Here is a 14,765-nt window from a genome sequence, read left to right as displayed (position 1 = left end):
GGGACATTAAAATTAAAAAGTAAATCGGTCCCGGGTCCAAGTCTTACCATGAGACCTACGGTAATAGCTTATTCCCTAAAAGTTGCCGTTTGTACAACTGAACCAAGTTAAATGATTTGAAATGTCATTGTTGCACAATAATAATGATTGTGCAATATTGAATTTCATTGATAAAAGTTCAAATTGTGACGTTAATGTGTCTTTACAGCGTTTTAATGGGTTTGTCATCTGATTTTATACTATATTGTATTAACCGTATTTTTCATTACCCCCCTCCCCCCCCTATTAACTCAGGTGATCGAGTATCTAAACAATAGTACTGTAAACAATAGTATTGTAGCCTATGCTACTTGATTGTATTTTAACGAGCTTTATGTCAACAAAGCGTTCTGTGCTGAGTCGCGATGTAGCTTGTGTCTGTGCCACGCGTTATTATCTTTATCTATCTCAGCAGTTGAGCCATTCCGTGCCCTCATTCTTAGATCTCACGTCTTGCTAATCTTAATAATCTGAATAATAACTTCCTACACGAATCCTAGAAATTAGTATTTAAACTAATTGAATTCAATAATATAACTATTGTCATTAATTAATCGACTTTCTATCTGGTGACTTTGTAATATATTTTTGACTATCGTCACGTTGAACAATGTTGCAATCAACTTCAGCCACCCTGCATTTTTTGCAACCCTCCCAAGAATTTCAATGACACAGTCTGCGTCACAGCCCCCCCTTGTGGGCAGCCCTGGGTATATAAGCCTGATGCAGTACAAATGCGTTCACGCCAGACGCTGCATCAATAATAGTAAAAAAAAAAGAACTGGGGCTTGAAGAGTTGTTGGAGATTTTCTGGTCTAGGCTGTCAACTCCAGCTTTTGTGTGGTTGTACAGTCAAACCCAGTGCAGATCGTGAAGTAAAATCATTCCTTTACGGCTTTACTGGGGAAATAACCCTGTTATCATTTGTCCCCAAGCAGAAGAAAGCTGTGATAATGGTGTAATCAATGCATCACACTGCTGCAGATGACCCAGACACTGGAAAGCCAGATATCATAGCCCTGTCAGGGTTAACAAATGATAACAGGGTTATTTCCCCAGTAAAGCCGTAAAGGAATGATTTTACTTCACGATCTGCACTGGGTTTGACTCCAGATCGAGATATTCAAGGTGAGTCGGGGTATCATTTTTGATTATCATATTTCAATTTCATAGCTCTAATTTTTCCATTCGTCCAACGCACGATTTCATCAAGGATATTTTGTGTCATAAGCAGTTCCCATACTTCAAAGGGTGATGGGCTATCACCAAGATTTTTCGCTTTTGTCTTTAACCCTGGAATGTGAGTAATAATGTTATGACCCCGTGTTCTTGTGTTTGATGGGGGCATGGTCTTCCTCCATTTGAAAGCACGCTTAGTTTTGGTTGGTTTCCCATAGTAAAATAGATTTGTTACACGCCTACGGATCGGTTGCTCTTCACAGTTGTCTTGCATATCCATTGGATCTCCAGCACCATCAATGAATGATTTCATTCATGAGGCTTTGAATGATTTCATCTCTACATGATTATTATCCTCACATCTACAGTTTCTTCTCAATTTATTTGTTGGTGATTAACCACATCTGGCTCACCCTGTTGGACTAGTTTGTTTTCTTGTGATGCTCCCTGTAAATTTTCCTCGTCATCAGCAGAAGGAGGAACTAAATCACATTCATTTTCATTTTCACTCATTTCTTGTTCCGACTTACTGTTATGAATACTTTCAATAACATAATCTGAATCCTGATTACTATCTTCACTATCATCAGACTTGTCTGGTGGATCGTCAAGGCATTCTTCCAAATATGCCTCATAGTTTCATGAGGCAGTACTTACAAAACGCCTCGGCCTACTTCTTGTAGGGTCTTGAACAGTAGAAGTTGAAGGTATTTTGGCTGTGTTTGAGGAATCCATTTCGAACCACTGTGATGTCCATAAGTTACGCAATTACTATACACTGTCTATGAGACGTCACAATGATATATCTAAAATTACATAATCACTATACAACGTTCACGAGACGTTACTATGATAAGTAAAAAATTACGTAATCACTATACCACGCTGAGAGACGCAAATTCAAAAAGTCGGAACACTTTCACTACACAAAGGCCACCACTCGACTGAAAAGTATTGGGTGGGACTGGTTTTTAGGTGGAAGGGTGGGGGGGGGATTGGAGTGGGGAGTTTGGCTGACGTCCACGAGACATCGGTATAGTAGTTAAGGGTTAAATACAGACCGAAGACACCAAAGGTGTAGGCTAATCAAAATCGCCATTACTAAGAAATATGGGTAAAATAGGCACTATTTGAAGTCTCTGGCAAACTTTAAAAATAGACGGAATCTGATGGTTTATGTTTGTTTACATAAATTAGTTCATAAACTTTCATAATATATAGGCTTTAGTAATTTAAAAAACAATATTTAACAAAAAATTACTTTAACAACTTTTGATAGGTACATGTATACGTTTTTTCAAAAATATTTTACCAACACTCTGAGGGGTCCTAATTCACGATAAACCCCATAAACATATATAGGAGTAATCATTTTACACAGTTTTATCTTTTATGATTATATAGTTATATACAAAAATTTTTTTTTTATCTATAACGGTCTCACGGACAGAAGAGCAATAAATTTGTGATAAAATCCCCTTCGCAGCAAACCTGCAGTTAGTCTGCAGGGCGAATTTCCATTTGCCTGATTGAATTTACTCTTAAACATCTCCTTGCAGTAATAAAATGTAATTGTTTCCATAGTTATTGGTTTTTGCCTTCCCATTAAACTACGAAAATAACAATGATATATACCCTCATTTTAATTTTAATTTTTGTCATAGAGACAGAGGACACAATATTGCCTTCCTAGGGCAAACCTCTAGAGGGAACTGCACTATCATGTCATTCACAGAATGTGTGCAAGTACCTGAGGTGTGATGGGAGGTGGTAGTTGTGTGATCGCAGGGTCCTCCTGGTCCAGGGTTACAGGAGTTCCTTGACAGTTGAGAGACAGAGGACACAACATTGCCTTCCTAGAGCAAACCTCTAGAGGGAACTGCACTATCATGTCATTCACAGAATGTGTGCAAGTACCTGAGGTGTGTTGGGAGGTGGTAGTTGTGTGATCGCAGGGTCCTCCTGGTCCAGGGTTACAGGAGTTCCTACACAGTTGAGAGACAGAGGACACAACATTGCCTTCCTAGGGCAAACCTCTAGAGGGAACTGCACTATCATGTCATTCACAGAATGTGTGCAAGTACCTGAGGTGTGATGGGAGGTGGTAGTTGTGTGATCGCAGGGTCCTCCTGGTCCAGGGTTACAGGAGTTCCTACACAGTTGAGAGACAGAGGACACAACATTGCCTTCCTAGGGCAAACCTCTAGAGGGAACTGCACTATCATGTCATTCACAGAATGTGTGCAAGTACCTGAGGTGTGTTGGGAGGTGGTAGTTGTGTGATCGCAGGGTCCTCCTGGTCCAGGGTTACAGGAGTTCCTTGACAGTTGAGAGACAGAGGACACAACATTGCCTTCCTAGGGCAAACCTCTAGAGGGAACTGCACTATCATGTCATTCACAGAATGTGTGCAAGTACCTGAGGTGTGATGGGAGGTGGTAGTTGTGTGATCGCAGGGTCCTCCTGGTCCAGGGTTACAGGAGTTCCTTGACAGTTGAGAGACAGAGGACACAACATTGCCTTCCTAGGGCAAACCTCTAGAGGGAACTGCACTATCATGTCATTCACAGAATGTGTGCAAGTACCTGAGGTGTGATGGGAGGTGGTAGTTGTGTGATCGCAGGGTCCTCCTGGTCCAGGGTTACAGGAGTTCCTTGACAGTTGAGAGACAGAGGACACAACATTGCCTTCCTAGGGCAAACCTCTAGAGGGAACTGCACTATCATGTCATTCACAGAATGTGTGCAAGTACCTGAGGTGTGTTGGGAGGTGGTAGTTGTGTGATCGCAGGGTCCTCCTGGTCCAGGGTTACAGGAGTTCCTTGACAGTTGAGGGACAGAGGACACAACATTGCCTTCCTAGGGCAAACCTCTAGAGGGAACTGCACTATCATGTCATTCACAGAATGTGTGCAAGTACCTGAGGTGTGATGGGAGGTGGTAGTTGTGTGATCGCAGGGTCCTCCTGGTCCAGGGTTACAGGAGTTCCAAGACAGTTGAGAGACAGAGGACGCAACACTGCCTTCCTGGGTCGAACTTCTAGAGGGAACTGCACTATCATGCCATTCACTCGTTTCTTTACAAGTTCCTGTAAGTAAACCATTGTTTTTACTGAAGAGATAATCAATTGTTTATTAATGAGAGACCATGAGATAAATTTGGATGGTTGAACTTTTTGAAAGTCAGGATATAATGATTGATTGATCCTGTCCGAGTTAATAATGTTTTCTAAAGAACTAAAAATCAATTTTTGTTTAATACAATAATACAGTAATTTTGCTGTGCAAACACAGTAAGGTTAGAGATAATGTAGCTGCCTGATCAGAGATACTTATCACAAAGAAACCCAATCCCATCAACCCATCCGAGTCATCTTATTATTTTTCACTTAATAAGACTAGAAATTGGTTTGTATGTTGTAGTAGTAATATTTAAAATTCCATTGTTTTATCATTACACTCAATTCTCCTAACCAATTAGTTTTGGAAAACCATTATATTTCAAAACTAACAATAGTTAAGAAAAAAAGCAAAAGAAAAGGAAACCATAAAATATTTGTTTATATATTTACAATTAAATTGCTTAAATTTACCTAGTACTTCACAAACAGTGTTTTTGTTGGTAAACTAAGGAACCCTTACTTCAAAACTGTGCATTTCTTCTTTGAGCTGATTAATATCTTCCATAAAGATATCAGATCTGTGATGAAGATCCTTGAAAATCGCTTTGTGTTCATTCATTAAGTGTTTGCCCTGCAAAAAAAATATTACTATAAAGAGGATACATCTATATATTAATTACGTAAGGAAATTCTTTATGTCAAAATTGTGAGTGACTGCGATGTCGTAGAACGACGGGAGAGGGCTCAAATTAAAGGTCTCTTTTCCGTGATGGCGGGGAAAATAGTGAAATCCCCAATATGTTAACACAAAATTAGATATAGCCTAACGTAAAATGTTCCCCTTAAGAATAGCATTGAAAACCATACACAGCTGATTTTTGTTTAATTAAATATAGGTGATCGCACTATATCTCTAAGCCAGTATTCAATACACGCAATTGGTTTACTTCTTAGCCAGTTAACTCTGCAATGTACTGTATATAGATTAAAACCAGGGATAGGGTTATCTATAATGAGACTTTTTGAAAACCAAAAACCAAACAAAAGAATTTTCGTGTTAACTGTCAGTTCTGGTGGAAAGGCATTTCGTGATTGGCTTCTACAACTGGGAAATGGAACCCTAAAAACCATAAAATATTACGCAATGTGGCTAATAAAACTGTTTATTTTTTGTATAGTACTTATTTACTTCCCTAAAGTTTCATCACAATCGGATGGTAGTTTAGTATCGCATAAAGGAAAAACATACGACAGACAGACAAACATAGGATTTCATCTATAGATAATAACAAAGTAACCATAGAGACTTTTTTACACAAAGATATGGTGTCTATCTTGACAAATAAATAATTGAGACTTTTTGATAACCAAAAACCAAACAAAAAAATATTATCTTGTCAACTGTCAATTCTGATGGAAAGGAATTTCGTGATTAGCTTGGACAACTAGGAAATGGAACCCTTAAACCATAAAATATTACTTAATTTGGCAAATAAAACTGTTCATTTTGTATGGATACAGTAGGACTTATTTACTTCCCTAAAGTTTCATAACGATCCAATGGTCGTTTAATAACGCATAAAGGACAAACATACCACAAACAAACATTGGATTTTCATATACAGGGTGTTTCAAAAAGGACTTAACAACTTTGATAGTTTATATAAAATTAATGAAACAAGGCACCAAGCTGGTTTTGTTGTTGTTTTAAAGGGAAACACATCAAGTTTTGATTCGCGCAATACACCAGTGCTTAGTCGCGCCTCATAAGCAACACAAGCGCTAGCGGCAGTTACGTTAAAAATGGCTGTGTTCACTGGACCCCGAGGATGCTAGAGCTGTGTGTTCTGGTTTGACAAATCAAAGTCGGGGACAACAGGTCAGCGTAATTTTCTTACCAAATACGTTAAAAGTCCTCCTTGGGGCAGTGAAAATCCAAATGAAACATTGCAACATGTTCGAGATAGCGCTGAAGTGAACGTTTTTTTGTGCGTTGAGCAAGAGGAAAATGCATGCCCATTTTTTTTCCAAGAGAGAACCATTAGCGGGATAGTGTTCCTTGATATGCTGCAACAATTTTTGATACCACAGATCGATGAGGATGACCAAGAACAAAATGTTTACTTCATGCAAGATGGCGCACCACCACACTATCTGACTGACGTCCAGTATTTTCTCAATGACCACTTTCCAGGTCAATGGATTGGCCATGATGCGCCAATTGCATGCCCCCCCCCCTGATCTGAATATTCCCCTGACCTGACACCGCTAGTTTCTTCTGGGGTTTCATGAAAGAAGGTGTACGTAATTCCTTTGACGGTCACTTTACCTGAACTTAAAGTACGAATTAACGCTGCCGCCGAGCAAGTTACGCCTGAAATGCTAGTGAGAGTCTGGGAAGAAATCGACTACAGATGGGATCCCCACAGGATAACTAAAGGCAGCCACATAGAAAATCTTTAGTTTAAGGTAAAAAAAAAAACTTGAAGTGTTTTCCTTTAAAACAACGCCAAAACCAGCTCTGTACCTTGTTTCATTAAAGGTATATGAGTTTTCAAAGATGTAAAGTCCTTTTTGAAACACCCTGTCGTTTACCGGGTGTCCCACGTAAGGTGTCTCAAATTGATTACGGAAAAACTGCTTAACGTACAAGGATGAAATCATTTCCCGCTAAGTTATTACCGCCAAGGAATAACGTAAAAATATTTTTAACTTTTTTCCCGATACAGGGATGTGTCAAAAACTGAGGGTCACTAGTTTAAGTCATGTTATACATTATTTGAAAGTATAACAGTTTATTTTTAAAATAGCGACAGTTTTTTTTATCGATATGTTTTTTATACTTTGTGTTTCCTATACCAACACACTTAGCCCTTCTCCGGTTGAATTATCTTACTCGTTATGAACTTAGCTTTACTGTGATATGCTACAAGTAACGGTTATTTGGAATAATAAAAATTCCAGAAAAATTGATTTTTGAAAATTTGCAAATGCCCATGTTGTTCAAAATTTTCAAATAGCAACATATATGTCAATTGGCACATTATTTTATAGGTTTTTTTTCAATTCTTAACAACTTTGAAATTTACACTTACTTCATATCTATTTTAGTTTTTGTGTAAATAAAAAAATCCTAATTTTCCTATATCAAATTCATGTTATTTGGGTTTAACACTAAATTAAATGGGGCCAATAGTTGTGTTAAATGAGTATGCTGTCTATAGAAAAAGAAAGTTATAGGCCTGAGAATTCAGCCGTGATGGAATTATAACAGGTTGTTGTTACATTACAATTACAGTCTAATCTTCAAGAAGAACTAGTACCGGTAATATTGGGATGAATCAAATTTTAAAAATGAGTTTTGTAATTAAAAATTTTTGATTTAAAAATTCATTAAATATTGGTGATGTTTTTATTTTAAATGTTAATAATAGTCTACCTATACCTTTATAGAGAAGCTAATAACGGATGAGATAAAGATACTGATATTAACTGTTACTTTAGTACAAGTACTTCTGAGAAAAGAAGCATATAAACCTGAATGTCAGATGAGCAAATGGACTCGTGTACTCCATCCCTATTTTATACTTTAAATAAATTATTATCTTATAAAGGCGGCTCCAGACATGCACCTTTTGCCAAGCACCGAGCAGCGACTCGCCGAATCGCGAGTAGTGTGGATAGGCGTTTCTCTAATTGGCAAGCAGCTAACATTCCTGCTCGTGTTTTCCTATTCATTGTCGGTATTTTTGCACACATCAAAGTGAACAAATATTTGTTATTCCCGAAACAAACAAAAAACGTACAGTAGCTTGGAAAAAACACATGTGTGTAGACATCTACTCGTTAATCAGCAAATAGACAACTATTTCGCCGAAAGTCAAGTATTTTGTGTTTGGCGAATGGCGAATGTCTGGAGCCGCCTTAACAAAGTAAAAACAAACAATGAATTACCTCACACATGATCAAAGCAGTTTCCCAAGTGCTTGGAGCTATGATTTGTCCACTCATATACTGGTCAAACTCCTCTTTGTCCATGTTTAGGTTTTCAGCTGTCAAGTTCTCAATAAACGACACAGCACAGCACTGAAAGGCAAAGACAGTAAATCTAAATGATACAAAAGGTCCAGTAGATACAGGGTGAATAAAAAGTCAAGACCCCCCCACCCCTCTAATATTTTTTCAAGTAAATTTACAGAGATATCCTTTTGGTGGTCGTGAAATCTTAGCAGGAAGTTTCATTTTATGATTTTGAAATTTTTGAGTGTCCCCCCAAAAGGGGGGATTTGGGGGGCAACTCAAATATTTTAAACGGAAAACCCCCTTCAAGTGACACCTCATTTTGAAGTGTTTACAAAAACTTAAAGAATGGTGAAAACTAGAGGTCGCTATCTCTTCTCTATCCAAAATGGTAGCCCGTCAAATGTTGTGAAAATAAACAATGGTAAAATTGGTTCGTGATGGTAATATTGGCTACCATTTTGGATAGAGAAGAGATAGCTAACTCTGGTTTTCAGTGTTTTCACTATCTTTAAGTTTTTGTAAACACTTCAAAACGAAGTGTCACTTAATGGGGGTTCACATTTAAATTTTTGAGTGTCCCCCCAAAAGGGGGGATTTGGGGGACAACTTAAGATTTTTTAATGTAAATCCCCATCAAGTGACACCTCATTTTGAAGTGTTTACAAAAACTTAAAGAATGGTGAAAACCAGAGTTCGCTATCTCTTCTCTATCCAAAATGGTAGCCAATATTACCATCACGAACCAATTTTACCATTGATTTTCCACAACATTTGACGGGCTACCATTTCGGATAGAGAAGAGATAGCGACCTCTAGTTTTCACCATTCTTTAAGTTTTTGTAAACACTTCAAAATAAGGTGTCACTTGAAGGGGGTTTACTTTTAAAATATTTGAGTTGCCCCCCAAATCCCCCCTTTTCCCCAAAAGTGCATAGGTTTTGCATTTTTACATTTATTCCCCCCAATTCCCCCCCGGACACTCAAAAATTTCAAAATCATAAAATGAAACTTCCTGATAAGATTGAACGACCACCAAAAGGATATCTCTGTATATTTACTTGGAAAAATATTAGAGGGGGGGGTCTTGACTTATTATTCACCCTGTATAATGAAAAATCAAGGCCACACTAAAAAAACAGGCCGTAATGCTCGCCAAGCATGACGTCACGATAGAAGACGGCTATGACGTATAAGTACTTATTTATTTATTTTCCAATGAAAGATTAAAACAAGCATCTGATCACAAATGGCAAAATTACGTCATTGCCGTCTTCTATCGTGACGTCATGCTGGACGAGCATTACGGCCTGTTTTTTTAGTGTGGCCTTGTGAAAAATAGTGGGGGTAGCTGAAAAGTATTCCGAATTTGAGGGAATTTTTACATGTTGTCTGGGGGTACTCTGGGATGTATATCCTGAGTTTTCAACCTCTAGTACCCTGTGCTAACTTTAGGAGGGGCCAAAAACATCAAAACTTTCGGTATTTTTTATGTTTTTTGTGTATATGTTGTGAATTAGGGGGGCCACCAGTTGACCGACAAGATACTTGGTCGTTTAGCCACTAGACCGTCTTTTTTAATTAAATAGATAAATACTGAAAACCAGTACGTCGACAAGTTATTTCGTCGTCAGTCCAGTTGACCGGCCTGGAAAACTTAATTATTATATGCGAGAAACAAACTGTTCGCCAATCGACCCGGCCGACATACAACTTGCTCGTCTTTTAGGTGGGTATGTGTTGAGCGGCAGCGCCAGCAGCTGTGGAGGACGCTGCAGGCGTACCAACTTCAGTTTCTTGTAGTGGCGGTTTTTATTCCGACGATTTTCAGCTATCACAATGCAGCGGACTAGCGAGGTTTTTTATTACGTGTAATTGTTTGTTTCTCAATCGATATATTTTTGAGATACAGTACAGTGAATATAAATAGTCCTATATTAGTTTACTTCAATTAAATAAATGTTTTATTTTAGCTAAAAAAAAAACCCCGATTGAACAAATAAAATTGTTAAAGACAACAGGAAGTCCTTAAGGTGATAAAAAGGTTTTTATCTTTACTAAAGAATTACTGAAATTTGTTAACTTACTGCTGGCGACAAGGGTGGTACCATGCATAGGTTTATCAATAAATAAGATAAACATGGACAACGTTATGCGGCTATAAGTTAGGAAATATTTGTAGAAACATTAAAAAGCAATACCAAGTTATGAAATATCGTAAAATATTTACAGGAAATGTTGATTACTGTATATACATCGTGAGTACATGAGTTACACACCGGTGATTTTTGAGTTGACTCTTTTAAACTCATTGAAAATATGACTGTTTTTCGTTTTGAAATAACTTCTGTAATACTTTGAAATTTCTCGAATTCGAGCAACATGTACACGAGTTTGAATATTAATTAACTAACATATTTTTGTAATAGCAGGGTCAAATATTGTGAACAGTGGTGAGGTAACTACCGTTACATTTATTCAATAGAGAAATAAATACAAAATTGATAATACCGGTTATTTAAAGCCTCGTTGTCTTTATTTTTCTCTATTAAAAAATAAAATAAAGAATGAATTTTAGACTTTTGGTGACATTAGTTTGTACTATTTCTCCTTGAATGACACTGCTGTCTTGGTAAGCAATAGTTATCTCGGTAAACTATTTATTTGCTGAAGTGCTCAGTGTGCTACTTAGCCTGTCCTGTGAAACGTCTTTTGTTTTATGATTTTGTTGTAGGCCTATTGAAAACCTCGTCTAGAAGGAATTCATATTGCCTGTGTTACCGGGGAGAAGTTTTTTCTTAGTAAAGTCTGTACACGTCTACGGTTTTAAACATAAACATGTAATTATAATTGAAGAAGTACATGTTTTATCCTCTCACATTGTTGCATGGACAAAACTATGGTGATTCAATTCTGTGTACTTCAATTGTCTAACTGGCCCTAACTGACGCATCCTTGTTTTTTTTCACGAAATAATGTAGTCTTTACTTCCATAGATCTTTCGTTTATTGTGTAACTGTCCTCAAGTAAGTCTGTGTTCTGATTAAGTACTTCAAATGCACGACACTACTGTATATTCAGATTTTCTAATGTACTATTTCCAAGTTCATCTGGACGACCTTGCAAATCGTTACTAGTTAAAATTGTTTTTAGTTTTTATTTGGTTTATGTTTATGAACTTGTGTGAGTGTTATTAACTAAAGCTCTATATTCACATCAAATTAATTTATTTAATTTATTTCAATAGTATTTTTAATTAATTTCAGTTTTAAGAACGTATAGTAAATAAATCATTGTTGAAACGGTTGTACTATCAATCCAATTATTTTCAAACTCAAAGATTCCTGGACGGCAATTTTATAATACTAGTTGGAGCAGAGGTACTGGATCTAGGGTTAATAATTAGTGTCATGATTGTAATACTCTGTTTATTTCTTATACTGTAAAATATTTTACCTACGACCGTTTTTTAAAGTAGCCGTTTCAGTACAGTTCTTAGAATTGAAAAGTATCTCATAACAGCATTGTTTACTTTCATAACAGCATAGTTTTACTCATAACAACACGGGTAACGGACCAATGAGGTTCAAGGATTGAGAGAGGAGAAGCAAAATTGTAATCATTCGAAATTCAACTAATCAGCTGTTCAGGCCAATTTAATTGTTGATTGGTGCAATTAGTGAATTAGTGTTTGATTCCTTACTTCACTGTCAGTGGCAATGAGAGGTTATAAACAAAAACATAACCTCTCTTAGAAGTTATGAGTAGTGATTTTTAGTAATTAAAACACCGTCGTAGGTAAAGTAGTGTACGCAACTCGCGTAAATAGTGTTAACGACACAAGTAGAAAATTTAAGGTACGAGCCTTGGCGAGTGCCTTAAAAACTTCTACGAGTTTTTCTACGAGACACTATCTTTACGCAATCGTTGCGTAAGCTACTATATGGCCAAACCACCGCAGGTGAAGCCTTGAGTATAGTATTTAATATGCCATTACATAAGCTAATACGATAAAAATCATTGGCAGCGTTATTAAGAAATGTAAGCGTGGTAAGTCGATCGAATAGTGGAACTAATTATGTGGAATGTTTGCTGAATATCATGAGACACTGTGACGTTTGACTTCTTTCTAAAGTCAACGAACTCTGATAACCAATGTAAATTTTAATCCAATAGACCATGTGGTCCTAATGTGGTTTTATGTCAAATGCTCTTTCATTTTCAAAATGAGCTCGCACGCATCAATCTAGCACGTCCTGGTTGATGTTCGTTTACTACGCTCAATCCGGATATTGTGGCTACACAAATGCCAATAAAAATAATGAATTATAATCAGCTATTCGCTTAGTTAATTTTGAAATATTTAAATTGTTCAGATCAGACAAATTGACAACAAAAATTGCGTTGTAAAAAGGCACTATGACATATTTCTGATGAAGGTATGCGAAGGGGTGGCAAGGTCATCCAACGCGGCTTCTCTTTCATCTACGCAGTACTAGGCTTCCCTGGACTTCCCCAATACTTTCGTTCTCACGCTAATGAAGGTCAGGTCAGGTTGATTGGAAATGGAAAGAAGTTGTAAAAGGTGCTTGTCATATTTAAGATAGTTTCTATTCATTTAGGGCTTATAAGGGTGTTGTTAAGTTAGGGAAAGCAGACGCGGTGGCGTTCCTTTGAAGATATTGACCGCCCTAGTGGCAAGTCCCGCACCCGTGGACTTTCCCCAAGACTTTGGTTCTCACAGTTATGTACGTCCAGAGAATTGTAAATTAAAACTGATTTATATAAGTTCCTCGTTATTTTTATGATAGTACCTTACCTATTCAGTGAAAGTTTTTAGGGGTGTTCTTAAGTAAGAGAATAGGGATACAGACACGGTGGCGTTCTTTAGAAGTGGTAGGTCCCACTCCCGTCAACTTAAATATTTGAAGGGTTTGGTATTTTTTTTCTTTGGAGTAAATATAAGCATTGACTATATATATATAGTCAATGATATAAGGCAAGGACTTATAAAAATCTTAGCAACAACATTATTTTCTTCCGCGTTCTCTTCCCATTGCGATCACTTACATAGTTAAGTCTTTTTTGTTTTACTTGCGATGTCAGTAATGCTCCATATTTATTATGTTGCCAATTTATTGTTAATTTGTATTTTTCAAGTTTCCATGTTAGTTTTACCTGATATTCTCACTCACAGCAATGGCCTTTTCGAACACATACAATTAATATTGGCACGGGCTTGGAAATATGTTTCAAATCAGGCAAAAGTACTTGGGATCACACGATTAGCCGACATTTATATTATAGAAAGGATTTCATGTGCTCTAAATAACAATCTCTCTAGACATCGCCAGAAGTTATTTTCGGTTATATTCGGGCAACTTTGTCTAGCGATCTTTTAAGCTCATGATACCCAACATCTGTTGACCGTTATTAAGTCACTGGTATCGCGGTTGGTTAGTAAGTATCCCTTTGGTTAGTAATACATCATAAAACCCAAATACATTATATAATCAATGTTCAATAGCATTCATAGGAATGCCCTTTTCCTTTGTATTGTATTTTGTAATTTGTTACTGTAGTATAGACTAGTTGTTTCCAGTTAATAATATTAACTATACAGTATTTAAAAATCTTTAAAAACTTTTAATTACCTTTTAACTTATCAATACGAAAAAAAGGAAGAACTTTTAAGCGCATAACTTTTAATTAACCATAAATAAAAATCTTAAGCTCAATACTGTTTTAATAAAGGTTTTAACACAGTAGGCTTAGAATACTGACTGACAGACCAGTTAAAATGTTCATCTTACTTTTAAAATGTTAAATAAGAAAGTCTTCACATACTATGTTTTTTGTAAACACTCTAACGTCTTTAGCCAGATGACCTTGGTTTCGTTGTTCTTTAACCATTATTTGTAGATCATCAAAAGTGTGGCATCTTGACATTGCTACGTACAATTCCCCATGCTGAAAGCAGGGGATGCAGCCCTGGCAGATATAGACCAACTTTTCAAGTGTCTGTCCTTTAATTTAGTAATAGTCATGGCAAAAGAGATTCGACATGGGAACTGTCGACGTTTGAATTTTAGAGGAAAATTTCCTTCTGATGGTTTTAAGCTTAATTGGGGGAGTAACACTCGTTTTCCAGCTGAACAGGTAATAATTTCAAGACTTAGGACTTCATCATTCATCTCTTTCACCATTAATCTGATTCTATTAACCAGTCCTTTTTGTGGATTTAAATTTCATAGTAAAATTACAATTACACCTTTTTTTTGGCATAACTTGCGAGAAGGTAAGTAGGTAAATAGGTAAGTGGGTAGGCACCCACTTGGTGCTTAAGTGGGAAGAAATTCAACAGGCACATGTAACTGGTCTCCCTCTTCTTGAATCAAAGTGTCCAC

The 14,765-nt window shown here is 36.9% G+C and overlaps 2 protein-coding genes across 2 annotated transcripts in view; both read right to left on the bottom strand.

Annotated features, from left to right (window-relative positions):
- The window catches only part of LOC128999281 (soluble scavenger receptor cysteine-rich domain-containing protein SSC5D-like), an 81,781-nt gene extending 78,711 nt beyond the window's left edge, over window positions 1-3,070 (bottom strand). The window contains exon 1 of the mRNA XM_054425723.1: window positions 2,969-3,070. Coding sequence (XP_054281698.1) covers window positions 2,969-3,067 — 99 coding nt within the window. The 5' untranslated portion in view covers window positions 3,068-3,070. The remainder of the gene's footprint in view (window positions 1-2,968) is intronic.
- Window positions 3,071-4,116: 1,046 nt separating this feature from the next.
- On the bottom strand, window positions 4,117-14,307 carry LOC128999296 (rab5 GDP/GTP exchange factor-like). Its single transcript, XM_054425714.1, has 4 exons — window positions 14,230-14,307; window positions 8,293-8,424; window positions 4,859-4,969; window positions 4,117-4,305 (listed from the first exon to the last, which is right to left on the bottom strand). The coding sequence occupies exons 1-4, from the start codon at window positions 14,305-14,307 to the stop codon at window positions 4,117-4,119; spliced, it is 510 nt and encodes a 169-aa protein (XP_054281689.1).
- Window positions 14,308-14,765: the final 458 nt, after the last annotated feature.

The sequence above is a fragment of the Macrosteles quadrilineatus genome, unplaced genomic scaffold (genome assembly GCF_028750875.1).
Source record: "Macrosteles quadrilineatus isolate MER2022 unplaced genomic scaffold, UCM_ALF_1.0 Scaffold_1__1_contigs__length_201487025, whole genome shotgun sequence".
NCBI classification, from domain to species: domain Eukaryota; kingdom Metazoa; phylum Arthropoda; class Insecta; order Hemiptera; family Cicadellidae; genus Macrosteles; species Macrosteles quadrilineatus.
Note: the sequence above shows the minus strand (reverse complement) of the source record. Positions and strands in the feature narration are given on the sequence as shown.

Excerpts from the sequence above, each read along its gene's own strand:
- LOC128999296 (XM_054425714.1), bottom strand. The coding sequence starts at position 14,307 with ATGTCAAGATGCCACACTTTTGATGATCTACAAATAATGGTTAAAGAA. Across the intron at positions 4,970-8,292 it reads CTGCTTTGATCATGTGTGAG|GGCAAACACTTAATGAATGA; the intron begins GTAATTCATTGT and ends TTTTTTTTGCAG. Across the intron at positions 4,306-4,858 it reads AAGAAATGCACAGTTTTGAA|GAACTTGTAAAGAAACGAGT; the intron begins GTAAGGGTTCCT and ends GTTTACTTACAG.